Below are 25,357 nucleotides of genomic sequence, written 5' to 3'. Positions count from 1 at the left end.
TTCGGAGAAGCGAAACCACGCAAATAAATAAATGAATAAATAAATAAATACATAAATAAAAATGATATGGCGGGCCACTATGATGTTGATTACAAAGAGTTAAGTAGATAATGACTTATTTCTCGTTTTACAGAAACATAACTGAATTAAATGAAAGTGATATACTGAGGTGATTTATTATTTAAGTCAGAGATACTGATGATCACACATCAAAATGAAAAGAGTTTTAGTTAAATGAATTGATTTTTGACAATAATTTTGAGGAGAATATATAGTAATGTATGATATAATTACCGTATTTTCCGCACTATAAGGCACATAGAATAGACGCTACAGTAGAGGCTGGAGTTATGTTATGCCTCCACTAGATGGAGCTGCACTAAAGTGAATGTGAACAAAACAGTCTGACTCCAGTCAGCGAGGAGAGCCTTCCGCGACTGGGCCGGGGCGTGGCCAGACGATGGTCACCCTTCTCCGTTCGTGCACAGCATGTTGGTGGAGAACGTGGTGCTAAATGACCCGCAGAAGACCTGATTATAGACGGTCGGTAGGTAAATAGGTCAAATTTTATTAATAGATTACAAACTAGTGTTCTGACAACTATCCTAGCATGCACCGCGCGCTTCTTCTTCTACGGGCGAAAATGAAGTCAGCGGCTGCTTACATAGTTGCTAGACCTGTTGTGGCTCAATATTGGTCCATATACAAGGCGCACCGAATTTCAAGGCGCAAAGAGTCGGCTTTTGAGGAAATTGAAGGTTTTTAGGTGCGCCTTACAGTACGGAAAATACGGAAGGTGGGACAACTGTAGACAACTGTGGTAACATGGAGAAGATGTTTTGAGAACACAAGGAGGCAAATGAGGAACTCCAGTTCCAACAGAAACTACTAGAAAAAAAATCAACAAATTAAAATAATCATTAAAATTCTGTGACGGGATTAAAATGAATTAAACTGAAAAACTAACAGGGTCTGGTGACAATATGACTAAAACCTGTTGAAAAATGTCAGTACTCTGAAAACTAACACTGACCCATCTGTTAAACAGAGATGATGCTGTAGTTAAAAAAGAAAAACTTCACGGGACCAGGAAAATTGATCCCATCCATCATCTTCCCATCTGAGACTGGATAATGAAGGTAAAAGGAGAAATGATTAAAATCCAGACAACCAGGAGTTTACAGATCTTTCTGGGGGATTCAAAAGTTGTTCCAAGGCAGAAGAGATGCAAGTCCCTCCAGAGTCCTGCCTGGGTAATGCGGTCATTTGTTCAGTTGACTCAAACAAGAAGTTCAAGTGACCTATGGAAATTGTGGATGCCAAATAATGTCCAAGAGGCCCATCGTGCTCGTTATTCCTGCTTAGCTTTGAGGCTAGCAGTACTTATCACTCTTGTACCACATTAGTCTGGGAACGTTTTGCTTCTTTTATCAAAGTAATCCCACTCATTACGTTTCAGTTTCAGGTATATTACCAGGACAAAATGCTGTGCCTTCTCTCAGACATTTAATTTCACTGATAAACTCGTAAAAGAAAAACACTTTGCATTTTAACAGTGTTGTTTATAAAACAAATGTTCCTAATATCTCTCCCCTCTAGAGTCTCTGCTGATTTCTGCTGCAAATTTATAAAGTTTCTCAGATGAAGACTTTTTACCTCTTAATGAGGGAAACTTTAGATAAATGCAGGCTGCTTTCTCGCTCAGAAAACAATTAGATTTTGATGAAAATGCTAGAACGTTGTATTTTCATCAAATGCAAAAATAAGGTATCAACCTTATTTTTGACAGGTTGATACCTGTCTAAAATAAACCAGCTCTTTCCATTGATCCCTACTGAATTCTTTGTGAAACATGAAGTAGACACATGAAGCAACTATTATAATAGTTAATCTGAATACTAAATGTCCTAAATCCATCAGAGACCCAATTTCTCTTTATTTTATTTTATTTTTCAGAAGCACTTGATAGATTATTTGGAAAATGCATTTCAGAAGAAGAAATCTCTGTTCCAACCATGTTTTACAAAACAACCATCAAAGGAAGAGGCTCTCATGATTGAGGCGCTAAATTTGAAAATTTGCAGCTTTATCATTTTCACACATCTATCAAAAGTAAAAGCTGAAACTACTCTTCTCAGACATCCTTCAGACTTATACGAAACTTTGGGAAACCAGAAAAGAGGACAACTTTGGGAGAATAAGATGAGAAATCCATAGATAAGAGGAGAAATATGAGAGCAAGAGAGAGTCAGGGAATAAGAACCACAAGAACTTATATAATCTTTCTGTGGAGAAGAAGAGAAGAGATGAAGAGTGCATGAGAAGAAAAGGAGTGTCGAGTATTCAAGCGGAAGATGACAAGATGGAACTCATCTGTGGTAAGCCTCATTTTTTCAACGCAAGCACCTATATGAAGCGGGGAATGTTTCATTTCCGTTGCAATAGACAAGGCCCCATCATTACCTCCCACCAGAGCATGACTGAAAGATTATAAAACTATGCACATAAGAGTAAATGTATGTAGAAAATTCCCGTATGAAAAAAATAGACACAAGGATTAAATAATCTAATTTTAGAGTATGGCTCCTACTAAAAAGGTTTGAGTGGAAATTAAATGAAACAGCAACTGTTTTTTTGTTGTTGTTGTTTTTTTCTCGCTGTCGAAAGTTAAATCAGATCAAACTTGTGTTGGTTTAAGTGAAGTAGAATAGCCAAAATATTTTATTTTTGCTAAATGCCACAATAACAAAAGAGAGGATAGCAGAAATGTATTTATTGTTGTCTTCACAATCAAAAGTTTGCACACAAAATGATCGCTATCCCTTTAAACAATGATCGAAGGTTCAGATGAAGATTTAATGCCTTTGGGAACTTGTGATTCGCTGACCCATTTGAGTTCTGAACAAGCCCGTAATAACAGGGCTGCTATTCTAGTGTAAATTGAAGTTCTTCTGTTCTGATGACTGATTTGTGAGCATTACTGCTAACAGTCCAGGAAACAGGCCTGTTTGTACAAAAAAAAACACAAAAAAAACCCTCCTGAGATGTTGTTTAATATTTTAATGTGTTGAAAAGGAAAACAGATCTGAAACAAGCAGACGTCAGAAGTCACCTCTCTTTCACGTTTCATAGCGCTTCTTGCGCTGTGCGCGCTTTTCTAAAATTTCATTTTTTGTGCCACTGATGTTTGAAGCAGAATGCATTAGTCAGTGAAAAATAATGCTGCTGTCTCCTTTCCTTTCTCTGACAGCTGCTATAAAAGCCAGCAGGAACAGCATGTAGCCATTGCTGCGAACAACTCTGATTTACATTTGAAACAGGAAAATAGCAGAGAAGGCTACTCAGGAGAGAAATACACGGAGAGGAGGATGTCAAGACGTGAAATCTGAACAAAAATGCAAAGCCTTTCTCTTTTCCCCTGCTTTGGCAGTGTTCATTGCTCTGTTTTGTAAGACTAATCCCTCATGACAAACATACCAAAACAAGATTATATCACAATGCAATCCTTTTCTCACCTCTTTATAAAACAGATCATCATTAGAGCAGAACGGTTTGTCCTTTTAATTCATTAGGTTGTTCTGAATTAACTGCTGTTCATACAACTAAGCAAAGTGATGTAGAAAGACCAAGCCTGAGTTATGCAACAACTTATTGACATCTGAAGCTAAAACGAAAAATTAGCTTAAAATACAACTTCAGATCTTAACCCAGGCACAACGATCCACAGATTTCTGTCTACTGTTGACCATTTGCTACTTTTACCAGATTCTTGACTTTAAAAAAAAAAAAAAAAAAAAAAAATCATTCTTAGACCCTTTGAGCACATTTTTACTGGGGGTTTTCCTAAACAACTAAACAACATAACCTTTAATTATGCCTCTGCTGTCTGGAAACTTAACTTGCTTAATTGAATGTAGTGTGAGGTGCTTTGGGGTTCTCAACTTGATAAAGCACTATACAAGCACAGGCCATTATCCATTTATCCCATTTCACTGCTTTTTGTTCCTCTTTGTGGTTTTGTGACCTTCTGACTGCCCACATTTCTGTGATGCTGTGACGCTGTTACAGAAATGTAACTGGTAACTGCTCTGCACATCCTTGCAAGACACATGACGCATGATTCCTCACATCAGATCAACTTCTCCTTTATGCTCAGACTATAAGGCATCACGACCTGTCTTTACCTTTTGTTCTATTGCCCCTTGCCCTAGTCAGCTTCAGAGATTACTCACATCCTGTCCTTATCTGTCCTGTTTTAATTCATGATTCCCCAGACATGGAAAATACTCCAAAAACTCCAGACTTTTCTAACCTTTGTGGGAACCTGGGAACCTATTTGACCACTATGTTGACATCACTCATCCAGAAATCAGAAAAAAAAAAAAAAAAAAAAAAAAAAAAAAAAACAGAAACCTTTTGTAAAAATGTTTGGTTAGAGGACAAAAAGTGTTTCACCACACACTGCCGTTCATGTCCGGCAATGTTGGCTGAACAGGAAAGGAAATGAAACGAAAATTCGAGTTCTAAGGGGACTCTTCTCCTAATGATCCCTCACAATTGCAGTCCTCTTACTGGCAGCGCTCCCAGATTCGGAGCAGAATAGTTCCCATCAGATGTGGCCCTGCAGCGACCGCTCTCCGCAGAGAGGTGGAGGTCAACGCTGGTGAGCATTAAGCAGAAGAGTGGAGACCCATCCATGCCAGGGATGGATGCAGAGATTGACCAGGGAGAGAGCCTTGAGGTGACCCATCTCTCTCATGCTAGTTTAGCTCCGAAGAACTCATAAAAAGCGTGGTTGTTGGAAACTCTGCAGAATGACTACGTGCTGTTTCACAGATAATCACTTCTGTCTGACTTAGTAGTGAACATAAACATTTCTCACAAGAACAGCATGATAATTCAGATGATCTCATTGACCCGTTGTTCTTAGTTTTTCAGCTCCTGGGTGTATGTGGGCTAAGATGACACATAATTGCTTTTAAAAACAAAGTTTCATAAAACTTGTTTTTGTTTCAATCAAATCAAATAAAAAAAAAAAGAATTCCTCTTGTAGCTGAAGTTTTTATTCACTCACTTGTGCTCCCTGCCTGCATGGTTTCTTTTATAATAATACAATTGCTATTTTATTATAAAAGAAGAAACTGTGGCACCTTTCTGAAGAGCTACAACAGTTGAGCTACTGCTGTCAACAACCTAACGTTTTCCTTCTGAAGAAAACACTCTTGTCTATCAATGTTTAACCCCACCCCTCTTTTAAGCAAAGCTTTGGCTAAGAGTATGTACTCTTTCATTTTATAGCTCTTAAAACATGGGGTTTCTACTAATTGAAGCCTGAAGGTGCTTCTACAGCCATTCATTTTATTTCTTTAACATAGAAAGTAGTCTGGGATGAGGGCTTCTACATTTTTTTTTTGTATCAGCTTTTTCTTCTCAAACTCCCAGTCGCTCATGGAGGATGGCCGCTCATACTGTGGTAGGTTCTGCTGGAGCTTTCTTCCAGCAAAAAGAGTTTTTCCTCACCACTGTTGCCACGTGCATGCTCAGTACGAGGGAATGCTGCAAAATCGGCAACACAATTCAAACGATTGTCTGCTGCTGCAATCTGCTGGGTTTAACAAACATCCACTATCATTCAATGGCATGTTCTCTTGTCTTTTCTACATGTAGGCTGAACAATACAAATGTCTCCATTGAACATCAAAACTGAACAAGTTGGATACATACAGTGTAACTTGCACTAAAATACCGGGGGAGTCTAAGTTTGTCATTAGATGCTGCCTTCAGCATTCTCAGTTTGTTCTCCATAAAAATACACCACAGATGTTGGACATGTGTCTCGTCATATTTACACATGAGGGGAAAAAGGAATATTGGATTGTCACATTAAGTTTAAAAAGTAACTATGAAATAGTTGCAGTGCCATTTATTTTGTAGGGATTTTTAGGAGAGAGGGAAAGATACAGGTAATTTTCTAAAAGACTTTAAGACATCATCTTTATTATTAAAAAAATAAAAAGACATGGCTCACATGTGCAAATGTGAAACTGACTTTTTTAAATGTGACTCTCTGGGACGTGGTTCCAAAATGATTGTTTGTGGTTTCCCAAAAGGTCAGATCCATGTGTACGCACAGTCTAAACGACAAAAACCTTTGCATTTATACCTAAAATTGTTTCACAGCATCAGCAAACCTGATGCTACAGGTTAGCATCAGGTTCGCTGATGCTAACCTGGGTTTGTTTTAGAAACCGCCTCTCCCAGTTGAGGTCTATCTACCTTAACAGTTACAGGCCTCTTCATTCTTTGTAAGCGGGAAAATTATTCACCAAAAACGTATTTTCCCCATTGTACATACGCACATTTAAAATGAAAGGCATCAAACAAGCATATTTAAACTGCAGCTGGGTTCTGTTTGCGCTAATTCTCTTTTGCATCTAAGCTGCGGCGTTTAGAATTGGACAGCTGCAAAGACGTGATGTCAGCGAAGCTACATCTGGTTTCATTTATGAACATGTAAATTGAAAAATGAAGTTGTGGGCAGTGGTAATCCTTCATACTTCTAAGGATTATAGCTGGCTTAATGTGAAATTAACACGCAGCTTCAGTTTGTTACAAGCCATCTGTCTCCATTGTGTGGGACACCAATCATCAGGGGAATAACAGTAAAATATACATTTTACTGTTGTAGCTTTTCTTTTCAGCAGCGTGTTTTAGACAGGTTTTTCAATACCTTCATTACATTGTTTTACTCGCAATTTATCCAGGGGTTTCTTTTTAGGTGTTTTGTAAATCATTAATAAGATAAAATAGCTCCGGTACTGTGAAGTATTCAGATAAAAACAAGAAGACATAAATAAATAAAACAAAGATAATCTGAATCAGTAAAGAATGTTTTCAATGATTTCATCTACTAAAAATAAAAGGAAGGCTTTCAACTGTTTAGGGCCACTGGATTTAGCTCTATTCTTTATTCTAGTTCACCTTAAAACCTTCATTTGTTAGGTAATTCTGAGGTGAACTTGCTGGGTGTTTTGTATCACTGTCTTGCTGTATGACAAAAGTTTGAGATTAAGTTTGTGAATAGATGACTAGATGCTTCTTCAGGATTTCCTTGGACAACCTTCTTTCGAGGACATATTTGCCTCGTCTCTTGAACCATGAATTCTCAGTCATCTTATCTCTTTTGTGGTTTCCTGGATGAAGATGTGCTCCTGGAATAATTTGGGCAGAGGGGTCACTCTTGGAGAGGTTGAGTACTGTTCATTGTTCATTTGTGATTTGTGTCCTTCACTCGGGTTCGCTGGAGTTTTAAGACATGGCTCTGTAACTATTTTCAGACAGAAAGATCTGAAAGATGAAAATATATCTGTGACCTTGTTTCCTATGTGTTTATTAATTTATGCACATCAAAGTATTCTGTCAAAATAATGTTGTCAAACAGACTTATAGGTTTGGCAGTATTTTGGCCTGGATGCGAATAATGAAAATAAACAAATTAACTCACTAAAAGTTTTTTTTTGTTTTGTTTGGTTTTACCTAGTTTTTTTCTTTGATATCAGAATATATTGGATGATTGGAAACAAACTGGTTTGACAATCAGCAAAAACAAAAGACATCTGTAAGAGGGTAAATGCTTTTTCACAAAACATAAAATTAAAGTGAGGAAAATATGTGATGAATATTTCAAGATCAGTAGAAAATACAGTACAGTGAAGTGCAGTGCAGATCAGGGAAGGGTTGGTCTAATGCGATTGTTGGGAGTATTTTAAAAGTGCGAGCAAACTGGGAATCTTTCCAGTAGGTGTGCAGGTCGAGAGTCAGCCTTTATTTAATATTCAAGGATGTGTACGAGGGAGTATTGTAATCATTTATCACTTGCCATAATGCTCCTACTGTACTTTAAAGTTCAGCACTAACATTTGCCTCCTCCTATGCCTCCTTCCCCCGCATTAAAGGAGCTATTGATCATGTTTTGGGATGATACGGCTGCACTGCCGTGTTTTAAATGATGTCAACCTCTTTCCACTCCGATGCTGAAGTGCATTCAAGGTCTTCACACCAAAAACTCATCACATTATGCCTCACACTGATGCACCCTGGAAGTGAGAGCATTTGGTGCATGCAGCGCTGGAGAGGAGTAAATGATTGCAGGTGCAAATGATGAGCAAGCTCTTCCTTAGTCTGTATGTTCCTCTGGATGTGTAGCGGTGGACGCCGTGTGAGGTAACACTACACTAAATGAAGCAGGGAGAGATACGGCGTCTACGATCAGGTGTGGAGGCGCTGGAGAACATTATTCTGCCACTGCGTGAACCTTCAGTCACCTCTCTCACAAATCAGACACCGCATGATATTTCAGTTGCAATACATAATATGGTAAAGGTTCTCTCGGTGACCTGTCACATACATGCCATAGGTCGGATATTACACACGTGGAGATTTGCACACACGGATGTTATATACATTAACTCCTCGATGCTCCGGTACCAGTTCCAGCCCTGGATCTGTTTCAAAAGTGACTAAATGTATTTTGGCAGCATTCAATAAACTTTCTGTTGCTAAAACTGACACTTAAAGGGACAGAAGCAATCTTTTGAAATGGAGCTCCTTAAAAAAATAAAAAAAAGAGAGAGAGAGACTGCCCTCACTTTTCCATTGGACTGGGTTTCACATCGAAGTGTTAAAACCACAACTTCAATGTGTCGTGTTGGAATAACAAGGATGAATATTTCTAGAGTTCTTTTACCTTCCTTTTTTCACAAATGAAAGAAACCTGAGCAGGATAAACATAAATAGTGTTTCTGTCTAAACCTTTGTGTTGTAGCTTTATGTGTGGATCATTTTCTGATCTTAGTCTCAACTACTTTACAAACTCTTAACATGATTTTGATTTCCAAAATTGCCTTGTATTTAGCGCCATTTTTTTTTTCTCCATCAACCCTGTTAACCTAACCCACTATGTTTTGCAGACGGTGTTTTGTCCAGTGATATGCAGTGTTTATCGTGTTTTGGTAACTAAATGGAACAGCATATAGTCAAAAGACATCTGTAAGAGGGTAAATACTCAGACATTTACAGCTGTCTCAAACCTCTCCACAATTTTTTCTGTGTCAAAGGAACCAACAATCTTGAGCAATTTGTTCACCCCCTCACCTGTGGTGGCACTGCACCAAAAATCCGACGCAACATGATTCGGCATGCTGCATCTGCCTCCTGGTCTCAGTGTGAAGAGGGAATACATCTACAAAAATGACACAAAAACCTCTGAACGAGACAATTAGGGCTATTTCCTCCTTCGCAAAAATGGAGAGATGTCAAATTTTAGATGTCATTTTAATTCAACATTCACACCTTCCCAAACAAACCAGATTTTAAAGTCAAACAAACCAAAGTTTGATTAAAGCAAACAGGGCTGGTGTGAATGCACCATTAGAGTCCAAACTCTCTTTCCTTTTATATTCAGCTAAGTGAATGACTCAGGCAGACATGCTGTTATATTTTCTCCCCAGAAACGTAGAATGCTGCCTGAAAAGGCTCATCAAAAGAGGCATAAGGAAGCATAATAATTTAAGCAAAATAGATACGACAGACATGTACTTTTATTAAAGGTGTAAAAGCACATAAGTCGTAGTTTTGGCTCAGTAAAACAAAGCAAATGTCAAACAATGGCTTCCCCCCACTTATTTTGAGGCAAAAATAGCAAAAATGGAAACCGAAATAAAATATCCTCATTAGTGAGCTAACAGGCTACGCACAGCAAGAACAGGATTTGTCTGCAGGTAAGCTGAACATTTCTGTGCAGTTTAAACTAAACGGTGTCCCACAGGCCCCATATCAAGCCTGAAACTGAAAGATAATCCTCGTTTTGGTCGACAAGAAGTGTTTGTTGGTTTCATTTTATTTGGCCTTAAACTTATGGATAATACAGGGAAACATAGAGCTAAATAATTTCTCCCACAGTGAAAATAGGAAGCGCTGAAAGTGAAAGTGCTCAACTCGCCCCTCACACCTGCAAGCATGTGCACCAGTGCACTCACACAAATAACTTGCTAATTTATCTTTGCTAAGGTTGATCTGAGACGAATAAAAAAGGGATGTAGGGCTCAAATGACAGATGGCAGGTCGAGATTTTTTGTAAAACATTGGCTAATTACACTAATGTGCACATTTTAAATAACTATAAAAAAGAGAAGGATTACCAGTCATTCTCCTAATGCAAGTTTTTCTTCCGTTTGAATCAGCTAAAAAACAGAAGCACATTGCAAAATGGTGCAGAAAGAGGCAATCGAGGGGAGGGGCGGGCGAGGGAGGCGATGGGGGGGGGGGGGGGCCGGCCCTTCCCATCTGCTTTGTTGTTCCCTATGTGGTACTTTTCTTACTCTATTCTCCAGTTTGCACGCAACATTTGAATGGGCATGCTGCATCTGCCTCCTGGTCTCAGTATGAAGAGGGAATATATCTACAAGAAATGAAGGTTTAATGAAAAAAAAATTTTTCACCCAGCTACAGTTCATACATAGTTATTTTTTTTATCTTTTTCGAGTCTACTCTATACATTATTATAGATAACGGCAGCGCTGTGCACTCAAGAATGTTTGATCCTTTTAAAACCTCATCTAAAGATTTAATATCACTTAGCTAAAAACACCAGTGTGGAATCTTTTCTGGATTACAGCATAGTCTTTATATTGTTACATGAACAGGATTTTAACGTTTGTACCCTGGCTACATGAGTAATGTGCAAAGCTGTTGACACAAACGCTCAAAACAATATTTAAAATGTAAAAAATTTAAAGGATCCCCGTCTAACCTGAGGGAGCAGCAGGTGATTTACTTTTTACTCTGCCACTGGCTGCCTCTGGGACAAACAACATTCACACAGTATGCTCTGCTGGCAGACTGTGACAGGCTGCAGGCTGTTTGGAGGGGAGAAGGAGGAGAAATGTGCTTTTACTTTCTGTACATTTTAGCGTGTCAGAACAAATAAACAGTGACATTTAAAAGTTTCAGCCGCAAATGCTTTGCAGCAACGCAAGAATTTGTCCGGTTTTGGTAGAACTTTATTTTTAATTATATAAAGGTAAAATATAGCCAGATCAAGTTATATTTAGTCCGATAAATCCCGATCTGCAGAAAAGTGTCAGAGAGTCATTTCAAAGCATACTAGCACAGTGAAAACATGCTCCTTCACTTTATTGTAGACTTTGACTTTCACTGTGTAACATATTGAAAAAGATGAGCAGATAAGCAAGATACCTGATCAGACAGATATGCTGCACTTGGAGTGAAAAATTTACTGCATTAGCTGTTCCCTTGGCTAGCAACTATCTCACCTTGACACCATATCCTGCAGACAGTCACTAATAAATGAGGGGCGAGGAGGATGATTATGTAAAATTGCCTTTTTTGCATTATACACCATGTTATAATGTTATTACTTCATTAAACACACATCCAGAGTGTTGCTTTGATGCAGTCAGTGAGCTGCAGTCTCCAAGCTGAGCTTCCACCTCACACAGCAGCCCATCCTCACACCACCACCCCTCAGCTCCTTCAGACTAGCCTGCAGCAATAAGCAAACACCTGCTGGAACTTCGCCTCTGCTGAGCTTATCATTTAAATTACTTCTCAGTGCAAAGCTACAAGGAACAATGTTAACAGTGTAACGAGAAGGAAAGTTGTGATGTCATGCTGAATTTGTAGTGTCAGAAAGAGTGGGAGCTAGAGACAGATTACAAATTACAAGGATTGTAAAGTCAAACTTCTTTTAGGATATGCTTCATATATACAGTATTTTTATGTCGAAGAATCTGGAGTCACAGTCGGCCTTCTCCCCATGAGGACTTCTGATTGTCATGTAATCTGTTGGTGCCCAGGAAATTGATGTTACTGGACTTAAGAATGAATATTGTACTGATGATTTTAGCCTTAATAGAAGGCTTGATATATATCTAACACATGTTCTGAAATGATTAATTTTGAAATGAATAATCAGTATTGTGTAATGATTCACTTTGTTGCGTGTGACCTGTAATCTCAGTTAAAGTGCTGACCGCAACAGTTGACCTTAAATCACTGCTGAGAGTTCAGTAGGGTGAGGTAAAGCCTGCTAAGCGTCTGGTGAGAACGAGAGGCGAGGCTGAACAGATGTTTGGCCCAAAACATGAACTGTAACCAGCACAAAAATAGAAAAAAGTCAAGACTGTGATGTGAGCATGACCTTTCAGCAGGCTCAGGTCAAGATGCTTAAAAGTCTGCCGCAAAAGGAGAAAAGGTGGTTTTTCCTTCCATAAGGTCCCTCTGACACCCAGATGGATCAACAAAACCTTGGATCTACGTGAAAGAGACCCAGAAGCTGCGGGGCTGCAGCAGAGCACCTGTACGCACATGAGGAAATCCCCCCCAAGTTCCAACCCTAGGAGCTTTGATTCAGGACTCTTCCAGCATCCAGGCCTGCAGGCCTCAACCGGGTCCCCCCGACTCCACCGGCGCTGATCCTATGCTGTTGTACTGAGCTGAAGTTTGCGGGTTCTGTTCTCAGTCTCACAAATTGTTCCCCCAGCGCATGAGGTGACCGAGATTAGGGTGAGAGGTGTTGTATTGAGGTTGGTTTTATTATATCTCTTTGATTTGATGTTTGCATCTGTTTTCTGCTACTGCTGAACGCTGTATAATCCCCCTCATCCCAACCCATAGTTAAAGGAGCAGACAAAGACAGTCATATGGTGGACATTCTTTCTGTGTGTCACCCTAGAGTCCCTCGGATAGGTGTAGTTAATCATGGCGCTCGAATGAATAAACCGACAAGGTGTAACTACAGGTGGCTTAACAAACAAATAGAAGATCAAAATATCTCCTTTGCAATTTGTAACTCAAGATGCAAAAACCTAACCTGGGCAAACTTTAAGAGCATGTTGTGAAAAGAGGAGAGCATTCATTAACGGGTGTGATCTGTGGGACTTAACTTAACTCAGGCAGCCAGTGAGTTAACCCACAGAAGGGAGCGAGGAGAAACATTCCCGGACAAGGACGTCAGACCCAGGCAAATGTCCTCCTGTAAATCCAGCTGAAATGTTCTGCATGAGCTCGGCTGGATGGAGCACCGACTCTCCTCCGGAGATCAGTGCTGACAACGACACAACTGGAGGTAACAGTTACTTACTTCACTGTGCTAAAAAAAAAAAAAAAAATGGCACTGTGTGCCTGTAAAATACACAATGACTCTCCAAAAGAGTTTTTTGGAGCCTCATTTTCTAGTCCAACGAGGCTGTCAGCAGCACTTCGGGCACCTCAGCCCTTACAGCCACACCTTTTGAGAACCAGGAAGACGCCAAAGCCCCCAGGTAACTCCAACAAAGAAAGTGTGAATACAAAACAGAATTTTGACCTTGCAGGATTGAAATGTGTGCACTCCATATAAATAATGTGTGATGGAAAAAAAAAAAATGTAATGCTTCATTTTAGCATCCAATAGTTGCAGTTCACACTGAATGGCTTTGGGACAATGTATTCCAGACTGTGCTAAACACCTTATTGATTTAATTTTGCAAACATGTCAAAACAAAGGACAGAAATTTGATGCAAAGATAAGTAAATTAGCACCCAAAGCTTTACTTCTAAAGGTGTGCGAGCGACTCTCCTGGCTTTTGTTTTTGTCTACATTTTTTATAAATCAGGCATCCTCCCATCGGAGCAGAAATGTGTTCGTGTGAGTTTCCGCCTGGCAGAGAAGGTGTGGGTGGGCGGCAGTGGCTGACTACAAATGAGAGCCAACACAATGCACAGTCTAATTCGTCACAGGCGTAATGAGCGCATCCCTGCTACTCTCCCATAACAGCATTCAGAGGCCTGAACGCTTGCATAACCACATAAATGTTAATGAGCATTCTCCCCAGCAAACCAATGCTTAAAGAGACAGGACATGCACAGAGCATGACATTCCACTCGAGTCCGATGCTGTTGGAGATTACACACGAAAACAGCATGAAACAAAAATGTAACAGCTGATTTACAAGCTATAATCTAAAGCACATTCATCTTAACAAAGAGAAAAGGTCAGGCTCACATCTCAATGAAAAGCCCAAAGAAGAGGAACACAGATATGGTGCTAATAAGGGATTAGTTCAGAGAGGAAAAAAAAATAAAAATATTAATGTCAGCGCAATAATTGATTATTGGAACCTTAACCTACAATATACGTCCACATTGTTAAAGTAAAAACTATTTGAAATATAGCACTGCGATCTTTAAGAACCTTTAAATCAGCCTTTAAATGTGTCCATTCTGACAAGCATGTTTTTATTCATATTTTCTGAACACAGATTATTATTAATCAATTTATTTATTTACTTATTTTTGATCACTTCATTATAAAACACTCTTCCGTTAAATCTCATATTCATTTCATAGAACAATTCAAGGTCAAATGCACATTTTAGACTCAAAAAAACTGACCCTCTAACAATGATATTAGCAATATGTTAAAGATTGGCGTTTCTTGTCATTCTTGTTGCGGTTTAGTTTCCTGTATGAAAAACAAAAAGATTTGGAAAATTTTGAACACAGGTGTGATTAACCCAATGCAATATTCTCAGAAACAGCAAAAGACTAAAACCTCCTGCTGTACCCACACTTGATTAACTGAAGATCAGCCAATCAAATGCATTTGACTAGCAACGCCTGGCTGCTGCTACACCTGTGAATTCCCGCGGATGCAGCAAGCATGTAAAGAGTTTTTCCCATGAGAGTACATCTGCATTCAACCACATTTAAACCTGTATGAGTCTGATTCTGGACAGATGTGCAACATGTATCGCGTTTTTCCGATTAAAACCCCCCCTCCAGCTAACTTACCCTGTGATGCGTGGCAGAGCGTCGGTGGAGAAGGCAGCGACAGGTGGCTTGTCTCGTTCTATGACCCAAACCGTGTACTGTCCGCTTTGTTTGGGGTGGAAAAACACAGCCATGTCCAGGCTGCAAGGCCCTTCACTCCCCCACAGCCAGGGGCTCATCACCCAGGGACCTCCAAACGCTGAGCTGTTAACCCAGAGGAACTGACCTGGAAGATATCGAACAAGAGGTTCAGGGTGAAAACTTGTTTTAGGAAGAAAGAGTCTTACTGAGAACATAGGGCAAAGTTTTAGAGAGCTTATTTGCATTTTCTTCAAACCTCAAGCTTATTAAAAGTTTCAATTTCAAGAACACGAAGCTGTAAAGAATTTAGATGGAGTGTGGTATGAAATCGTTTTTAAAAATCTTGCTCAAAGTAGCCCTTAATGAAAATGCATGAAAAGTCAATGTATCCTGCACTCTGGCGGGGGGGGGGGAATGAATATGTTGCAGGTGAAAAATCAAAGCAAATTTTCTTTAAAGTTTTTAAGCAAATTCTATCTGACTTTTGAACTATAGTGCTCAATCAAGCAGGATGCTGATTAGATTCAGAGAGGCGCACGTCTGTGGAAGCACAAAGAATTTCAAGTTAAAAGGAGGGAAAATGCAATTTCTATTTGCTCCGCAGAGTATTTTTGATGAGGAGAAAACATGCAAAAGAGAAAATAAAACCCATTTTGTATGACTCACAGGAGCCGTTCCTGGTGATGCTGTAGTTCATCCCTGCATGTGTATGAAGGTCATGAGATGCTCTCACTGCCAGAGAAATAAAACTGAATTGTTCTCTCCAAAAGGGGTTGATGTAATGTATTTCTTCTGTTTTTATATTGGTTCCATTTCCAGACTGCGTGACTGCACTTTAGCCTCTGGATAATGGAAATATGAGCTTCCACAGGGTCAGATAATATTAAAGTTTACATCTCTTACTGCTAAACAGACTTTGTTGGATGAGTCTTGCGTGATTGTATTTATAAGAGAAAATAAATACACAAAGCAGGCAATGATTATTACTAGTAGAGCTTTGATACTTCTGAGCAAAGCTCACCTCACCTAGAAGTCTGCAAGCATTGGTACTTTTGGTTTGCATAGAGAAAATATTTGATGAATAAATATCAGAACGTCTCTTTTTAAATACTAAGATAATTTCATTTCCAATGTTTTGGCAGTTATAAGAACATCTCAGTCAGTTCTGCATTAAATTCTTGTAACTCATTTTAAGATTCCAAAATTGCCCAATTTAATAACTAGCTAGAAATAAATTGAGGGTTAAATGACAGTTTTCCTCGGTTCAGTGCAGATAATATGTTTTGGTTATTACTTGTAATAATTAAGCAATATCTTCTCTGTTCAATTGAGTTGAGTTTCTTTTTGTCAAGAGTCATGTTTTACTTGAGCGTCATTCTAATCAAATCAGAACTGCTTTTACAATCTAAGAGACATACCTATGTTGCTGTTAAAAGCTGCATTTAAAATTATTCTATTTTCTTTGTTTTTCCAAAAGATTTTTTTTGCCGGTTTTTCCAAATCACCTTTAGATGACTTTCAGGCTGTAACACAATTTTAAATGTATTCAAAAAATGTCATTTCTAACTGTTGCAGCAATATATGGATAAGTGCCTTGGATAACTGAAACTGTCCTCTTCATCCTAGATGCTTAGATCCTTTGCACAAATTTGCCTGGTGGTAAATCTCAGACCCAGAATTAATCTTTCCAGTTTGTAGCACCAACATTTTGAAATACACTCCCTCTGCTCACTGCATTTATGGGCTTGGACATTCATTTTTTTAAATTTATTTATTTATTTCATAAAGATTTTTCAAAGAATGTTATTTGTTTGTCGTTTGAGAATTGCATTGTGATTGTTTTAAACTTTATGTTTATGTATGTGCTTACATCTTAGCATATCTCAAAAGCTGTGTTTTCTAAGCATTTGACTATGAGTGTAAATGTTAAGTTGTGGATTGTGTTCTTGAAGGACATCTTGTCCTTTTTTCATCATCAGTTTTTTTTTTTTTTTTCGTATGTAGGGTTTATAATCCAGATTAAGTGTCCCTTTTCAAAAAGCTATGAACAGGACGGTGGTGCTACAGAAAAAAAAACGTTTTTGTTTGTTTGTTTTCATTTTAATTTATGTTCTGTCTTTGTTTTCATTCCATTACACAAAAGAAACTGTAACACAAAAAATAAAGTTTGTTTGATTTAGGAAATTCATATAGTTTAGAGTTCAGAAGGTATATATGAACGGTATATATGCAGTTTCTAGTGCCACCTTGTTGTTAAAGTTCCACCTGACACGTATCCAGCACCACAGCCAGCTTAAACAATAAGCATTTAAGACTTTTAATGAAGACTGTATAAAAAAAACAGATTAACTAAACAAATGTGGGCATACAATTAGCAACTCCACCCTCAGATTTTGACAGCCAGTAATTCTGAACAAGTCTCATCCAATGAGCAAAAAACAATAATCAGACCCTCCAAATCGAGCTTTAATCTAGAGGACTGCTGCAAGGGCAGTGACTCGAAACAATCAGTTTGGTTCCTTAGGAAACTTGTCACTGATTGGGATAACAGACAACAATTGACTGCACTGTATTATGACTCAGATCAAATTTTAATCTGTTTAATTGAAATATACTCTGGGGTAAACTGATTATATATTGTTGCTTATTAATCGGATCTGTTTGTTTTCTAAGGTGCCATGAAATAAAAGCCATTCAACAAAGCTTCAGGTCACAATGTGGTCCATCTTCTTCTGACCGCAATCAACAGCTCCAAGGTTTCTCTCATTTAATGTCCAAGCTGTTTCCAAGCGATCAACATTTGATCACTTGGAAACATTAATTAGAAACATCTAAAATCTTTCGCTAGTCAGTGATTATACCATATCAATGCACTAACAACCCGCGTTAATATTTAACACCAATCAGTATGGAAACTGTTACGGGGTGCCACAAAAGTCTGATTGGTGCCACTCTAAATATTAACGTCTTTTTACTTTTCCACAATTCTACTTGGTCTACATTACCCTATTGGATGTTGGAAACATTATTGTAAATATACTGCTTATTCCTCCTGTACATAAGCTGTTAATGCCTTGGCTCAAATTTCTTTTATTTATAAACTTTCTTGCATGTTAATCAACAGAGAGATCTGAATTTCACATGCGGTTTGAAGCAAGAGTCAGTGAACGTCATTATAAAAACAGGAGAGGCATCAGAAGCCGTTAGTGTATGTTCTCACATTTTTCTTGAAGTGTTTTTTTTTTCTTTTTTACTTTTATCCTGGCCTGATAACCACCACATTTCTTTATCCTGTGAGGTTCTGAATAACTTCACAATCTCAGGGCCCCTAAATTAGAGTGCTCCAGTTATGCCTAATTTGCATCCCTCTAATAGAGAGTGGAGACAGTTTGGTGAAGGCTGCAGAACACCAGGGCCAAATGTTTTCTTCCAAAGCTAGCAGCAATTTGACAGGAAGGTTTTAAAACTCAGCCTGCGGGGTGCTGGAGCAGGGGGGCAAAGACCCATTAACTCTTGTGTTTCGGTTTTAATAAAGAGTGGAAACACTTGTTTTTGGAGCAATTACCACAGGGTGCAAATTTCAACAGCAAACTGTGGAGCAAATTGTTTTATTCCATTAGTAGATTTCTGCTTCAGCGTCACCTGTGGATACTGCTGCCCAGCAGAGCTTGGTGCTTTCAATCACAAAGCAAACCGCCTCTGTGTGCTTTGGCACACAGAGGCGGTCCTAGCCTGTTTGGCACCCTGGGCAAACAACCTTTTTGGCTCCCCTGCACCTCGCTCCCTCTCCCAAAAGTGCTTCACTTAAGCGTTTTCATTAGGTTCACATCCCTGGCAGAGGACCTGGGAAGCAGCTGCCATTTTCTTCAGCATTCAGTACGCCTTTCACTTTGGAACTGGATTCCCACTGGAGCCTCACAATTAAATGAAATAGAATCTCAGCCTATTAAAGACTGAACTCATCAGCCACATTCCAAAAATATTACTTGAATGTAAAGCCCTGGAAAACAAAGCCAGCTTCAGAATAACAAAAACTAGATAACTTCATCTCAAAGTAAAGTTGTCTTTCACTTCCAAAAAACACAGTAAACATTTTTCTGTTACAGATTCAATCAGTCATGGCTCTTGGCCTGTTCTTGAATTCTATGTCAAAAAACTGTTGGAAAGTTTGCTCAGATAATAAAATTGTAACTGAAAGGCTAAAAGAAGAAGAAAAACAAGCCATTCAAAATGTATTTGCTGCCAAATCCTCTTACAGCAAAATGCATTAACTCAGGGCCAGCACAAGCTTCTGGGGCTCCAAATATTTGGCTACCGCACATTCTCAATCGCAGCTCTCATTCTTCTCTCAGAGATTCTGTTCACACCACAAAACAGATGTAGGTGAGCTGGTAAAAAGCCATCTTTATCTTTTGATGGTCTAATAATAGTCGTTTCTTCTCCAAAAGTGTACTCCAACCGAGCGGTTTTCATAGTTTGGTACCAACAGGTGTTTTCTGTAGGTGTGCATCAATTGCTCGGTTGGGAATCTGCCGGCTTTCAGCTTGACCTCCCCTTAAAAATGTAATATCAAAACGGTCCGGGAGAGCTTTGGAGAGGCACAATTTCAGTTGATAAATCAGTCGTGTTTTAATCTTCAAAGGGAATAATAGATGTTGCACTTTTAGAACCTGGTTGGAAATTTTAAACTTGAATGTTTTGTTTCCCCTCAGCTCCAACTCTCTGGTGTTTGTTGCATGCGTTCAGTCATGAAGAGATTTCTTTTGCAGTAATTTCAACCAACTTGTATTATAAATATAGCTGTATCAAAACAGCCACCCATGTAGAAAGCTCATAAGAATATTGAAGCTGAACGAACTTCAAGACGACAGGTTAAACTACCGATTTTAACACAAGCAGGGATCTTTTAAAATGGTGTTTTTTTTTTAGTATTGATCATATGAAAGGATCATTTTTTGACCACCATGTATGCCACCAGTGCATGGCTTGCTCAGTGTTGGCTGCAGGTAGATGTGTGTGGGTCTGCATGAAAAGAGGGAAAGGTAACTTTCAGACAATGATCTTGTGGTGAGAGTGGGCAGCAAAGAAGATGATTCTGTCAACGAAAAACATCAAAGTCTGACGGCTGCCGAGAGATGTTCCACAACAGGATGTCTAAAGTAATTTTCTACACTCTGCTCATACTACTGTGCACAGTCTGTTGTAAGGAAATGTGGTTGTTTAACTCCCATGATTTGAATCTATTAGGAGGAAGTCATTCACTATAATTTAGTTTTGATCAGTGGTATTTTGGGAGAATATTGGGCCTGAATGGAGATAGGAATATAAAGAAATGAGAATAGGGTGTAATATAAATGTTTTTAATTAAATTACTTAAAATTTGAGCATTTTTGTAGCCACTTTTCTCAACAATTCATGAATGTATCACAACAAGCGACACACTGATGCCTCATGGTTTAATTACATGGATAGCAAATGGTTTGTTTACAAATGCCAAATGGAAAGTCATTTTTCTGATGACTCCTACTTTGTCTGAAAAGGAAAATAAGAGAACTAGCATGCAAACACTGAGACATCATTGTGTAGGTTTGCTTGTCATACAAGGAATGATGATTCTCCCAGTTCTGCCCGAGAACACCGCCATTAAAATAAAGCCTGGGATTAAAGTGTCCTCCAAAAGCTACTCCTTCCAGGGATACATGGACAGTCTGGTGATGATCTGTATCTTTTCCATTATGGCAGAGGAGAGTGTAACAAGAAAAATCTGATATTGAGTGGCTCAAAGATTGGGACATTTAAATTTTGGGCCTGGAGTCACGAAACTCCTCACATTTTAACTGATGTAAAAACCGAGGTCAGTTTTCAAAAGGCAGGTGGGTAAAAGAAGTAAAAAAATAAAATAAAAGAAGGAAAAAAAGATCAACCTGCAGTATCTGAAAGCAGGTTATATATTTACACCTCAGTAATACACTCAAGGGGAGGCCTACATAATTTACACCTGCAGGCTGCCATATATGGACATGTAGGGATAAAGACCGCAGCTCGGAGGACCAATATACACACACAGTGGTGCCAAACATGGAGAACTGTAGGTGTGTTTCCTGCTCTCCTATAAAAGACAGACTAACTCTAGTTTCAGGGGGGACTTTATTGAGTCTGTCCCTCCGTCCAGTCGCTAAATTTGGAACTAACTTAATCTCTAAATGTTGCCTAATCTGTAAACATATCTGGATTGCTTAATAAAAAATATTTACTTATTTAACTCCCACATCCCACAGAGGCATATTATACACAACTCCCAAAATATACATCATAGCTAAGCCAAGAATGGGACGCTACTGGTCAGGCTTTGGACAGGGAGCTGATACCCAGTTTAGATGTTTAAGCCAGAAAATGTCTTCACTATTAATGGAATGTCAAAGAGCTTTAAAACCCACAGAAAAATGTCAGATAATAATAAATCGAAATATTCTTAAGCGACAACAACAACAAAAAACCCCATTTAGTCACTGAAAAATTGCGGAAGCATGCATAGGGTCATCTCAATAGTCACTAAAAAGTAAACTTAAAAAGGTACCCAAGCACAAAACTTGCTGACAGAGTGATATATTTCAAGGGTTTGTTTTTGATGGTTAAAGCTTGCAGCGAATGACAACCTAAAATTAAACCTAAAGTTTTACAGAAAATAAGTTCAGAGACATGTTCTGCTATCCGAGCCACGCGATTATGGGAAACACTGCTGACTTCACAGCAGTGCATTGCCTATAAATGTCTGTTTACAGAGTGTTGTATCCAAGCATGTTAATGAAAGTTGAGTGGAAAGACAAATGTGGTAGAAAAGGGTGCAGAAGAAACTGAGATATTATTGGCCGTGATAGGATTTTGAAGTAAAGCAGAGATTTACAATGTGTGGCCTGCAGGTGGATTCAGTGCTTGAGCCACTGTGTGTATCTTCAGATACATACAGATGTATCTACAGAATAGACTACAAGTGTCTCGTCCTCTGTGCTAAGCCAAACCTGATCCAAGGAGAATGTCAGAACTGTCCTACCTTGGGCAATATATGGACTGCACTCTACCTCAGTCACCCAAAGGCCTGCTTTCAGATGAAAGGGAATTTTGTATTTTATTTGAAAAATAAATGTCACAGAATTTGAAGGAAGACAGGAAAGGCACAGAACCCAAGTTGCTTTAGGGATAGTGTCGGATTTCCACAGTGAGTGATGGTTTGGGGATCCACATCATCTCACGTAGATTCTCTATTTTTATCATGTCTCTTCAGCCTCTGCAGTCGGGCTTCATTTTTTGAATCATGGTACTGAAATAAATTAACTTTTTGAAGAATTATTGGAAACCTTCTGTCAAGTATCACTGACAAACTCTCATCAGCCTAGTAGATCCTGACTGACAATGACGTAATTGTTTTTTGGGTGGTCGTACAAGCTGGGTTTTCTGGGAAAAGTTTCTGAAAGGTTTATCTGAAAGTGACTATTAAAAATGAAAACTGGAAAACATGAGAAGCATGTTGGCTTGTTAAATATCATTACTTTCACAGGCAACTAATTTAGGTCCAAACAAAGTACTGTTTTCCTATGGAAAGAATTCTGTTCACACATTTCAATTTCTTATGACTCACTGTTCTGCTGCTTTCTTACTCCATGAACAAAAACATATTTCCTAACCACCTACTTGTACCCTGGAGCAGCAACAACAGCAAGACTGCAAGAGGCGTCTCAAAAGCCGGTCAAGTAAATTCTCTGCTGAATGCAGCAAGCTGATTAATTGCAGTTTGGTACAGCTGCTTATATTCAACACAAATAATTGTAGCAGCAACCTTTTTACTTTTTAAGGTAATAAACTTCCACCTATCTAGTTCATTTACATTTATGAACAGCTCTGCTCTGGTGAAGCAAGAGCAGAGCAGATGTAGTTAAAGGAATGGGAATGAATAATTTTATAATGATGCACTGCAGAAACCTCTCACAGCTCCTAAAAACTGATAAAACTGTGAAAATGACAAAACTGTGGTTGAACCGGTTCTGAATGTGGAACAAGGCTGCTTCCCACAGTCACAGCTCCAATATTTTATCCTTGGTATTTGCTGCAGGACGACTAATTTATGACTGAAAAAATTATTGAAAAACATTTTTAGAGGCATTTTTGCTCATTGTAGATTCAACTCTCCAGTTATTTAAAAACAACATCCTGCGTACAATTACAAAAACCTGAATTACTTTTGAGCCTTATTTTATGTGCTTTGACTCTTATGTAGGAAGAAAGAAAAACTCGGTTAAAGCAGTACCTGAAGGCATTCATATTAAACAGTTTGTTCATTAGATTCAAAATTTTGAAAGATAAAAGAAAACTATATTTTAAAACACAGTTCACAGAAAACTAATTAGATAACACAAATATAAGATATCATGCAGACAGAGCTAAAATGAAATGTACTCATGTGTTAAAATACATCAGTTAATGTTCAGATTGGAACATAATTGAGGATCTGAGAAAAGATGTCCGGGGATGTTTTCAATCCAATCTGGCTGAGCTTGAGCTGTTTATGCAAAGCAGGAAGGGAAAAGAAAAATAAAAATCCCAGTCTCTTGGGGTCTAAAGCTGGTAGACATGCCCAAAAATACTTGCAGCTATAAAAGATGGTTCAGCATGATGCTGAGTGCTATATGTATCTCTAAACTTAAAATAAACTTCTGGTGAAATGCTTATTGGCATGCATGTTACAGACTGATGTTAAATGCCCATAAATGCCGAACCCGAGATTAGTCACATTTTGGTGTACGCTAATTTGTTGCAACTTCACAATGAGAATAAAATATTTACATTATGTAAATTTCTGTTTTCCAGGTGACAAAGAATCACCAAACTACAGCTCCCCTGATGCTATTTTTTAGCCAGCTATCAATTATGTAATGCAGATCGTAACAAAGACGGGAAATTCAGATATTCAGCGACGTGTCGCCATTCCAGGCAGAGTAAATAAGGAAGTAAGGAGAGAGCTTTAGTAACGATTTAAGCATGGTTAGCAGTGATTTCAGCCTGAGGGATGAAGTGTGTGGGCCCAACGAGCTGACTGATTAAGTGGCCTTGTTTATACTCAGAGCTATAATAGAATCTGGGCCGTTCCCAAATGAACGAAGAGCGCCACATGCCAGCCACTGCCGAGCCGCTCCATTTGCAATTTCTGCACCACGAACGTTAACATGAAAGACAGTTTCCAGTCTTGAATTTGGAGTCTTGGTTTTGTTTTCCAGGATCTGTAAAATTCCTCTGCAGCCAAATTTTCATACAATGTCTCGGTTTTAATTAGTCTCTAAGTCCTGGTTCGTGTTTTGCGGTCTGGCTGGTCAGCTGCGTCCGATATTTGTCATTGCAGTGCATATGCACGCATAAATATAAATATGACCTTGTGTGTTGTTTCCTGAACCAATGAGCAAGTAGATTCTCTGCATCCTCTGTTATCCTGCAGGACTGTGTGCTTATTGTTGGGATTCATTAAACATTTTTAGCAGACTTTCAGATTTCCTATACCATTTACTTCCCCCCCAAAATTAAACACTTTTTGGCCTCTTCTTCTTACTTTAGTGTGATATATTTGGCTCTTTGGCCAAAACACAGGGAGATGACCAAAGGATTTTTCAACACTGCTCATCATGATTTTTGCCAGTGGAGTTCACAGTTTAATTCCAAAACCATTTATTAAAAGGCTCTATGTAGATTTTCCTTTTGCACTTTAATCCTCTGTGGATGATTTATTTCCACTGTCTACAGTTCCCCCATTTTTTTTTGCACTCTATTCACAAATAATGTTTCAGTCCTTCGCCAACCCCTTCATTTCTAAGCTAGTCTGATGACAGACATAATTGCACTGCTAATGATTACTGATCATCTCTGCCTTCTCTCTAGATCATTACAACAAGGTCAAAAAGTTCACAGAAAAACAACAGCCATGTCCATCCTAATGTGAAGATAAACCTAACAATTAATCCTCCAGTCTAACTCTAATAAAAACCCAAAACTTAGTTTCTAAGTTAATTAGAATATTATATAAATCCAGCAAAAAAAAAAAAAAAAAAAAAAAGGGTTATGTATTTCACTTTTAAACTGTATTTTTAAAGTAAAACAAACTTTTTAATATTATTCTGTATTGAGATGTACCTGTAGTGGACAGACCTTAAATGTCATGCACTCGCATTGGATAATGAAATTTACCCAACACACTGCTGATTACAGAAACTAACTGGGATGTTTTTCCATTCACAAACTTAAAGGGATGTATTTGGTTTACTAGAGCATTTCCTAATTGCTTTCACAAAGTGTTTCAAACTGCCCTGATATTCCCATTCCCAATCTAGCAGAGCTAAACGGCTTCATCATATGCATCCCACCATCCTCTAGACAAACCACCTGGAACCGCTACGCACTAAGA

The 25,357-nt window shown here is 38.6% G+C and overlaps 1 protein-coding gene across 2 annotated transcripts in view; it reads right to left on the bottom strand.

Annotated features, from left to right (window-relative positions):
* The window catches only part of alk (ALK receptor tyrosine kinase), a 247,612-nt gene that overhangs the window by 142,122 nt on the left and 80,133 nt on the right, over positions 1-25,357 (bottom strand). For both annotated transcript variants that reach the window (XM_015036882.1, XM_015036881.1), the window contains exon 3: positions 14,854-15,058. In XM_015036882.1, coding sequence (XP_014892368.1) covers positions 14,854-15,011 — 158 coding nt within the window. In that variant the 5' untranslated portion in view covers positions 15,012-15,058. The remainder of the gene's footprint in view (positions 1-14,853; positions 15,059-25,357) is intronic.

This window comes from Poecilia latipinna, unplaced genomic scaffold, assembly GCF_001443285.1.
Source record: "Poecilia latipinna isolate Pla-1442-1.1 unplaced genomic scaffold, P_latipinna-1.0 Scaffold384, whole genome shotgun sequence".
Lineage (NCBI taxonomy): Eukaryota > Metazoa > Chordata > Actinopteri > Cyprinodontiformes > Poeciliidae > Poecilia > Poecilia latipinna.
Note: the sequence above shows the minus strand (reverse complement) of the source record. Positions and strands in the feature narration are given on the sequence as shown.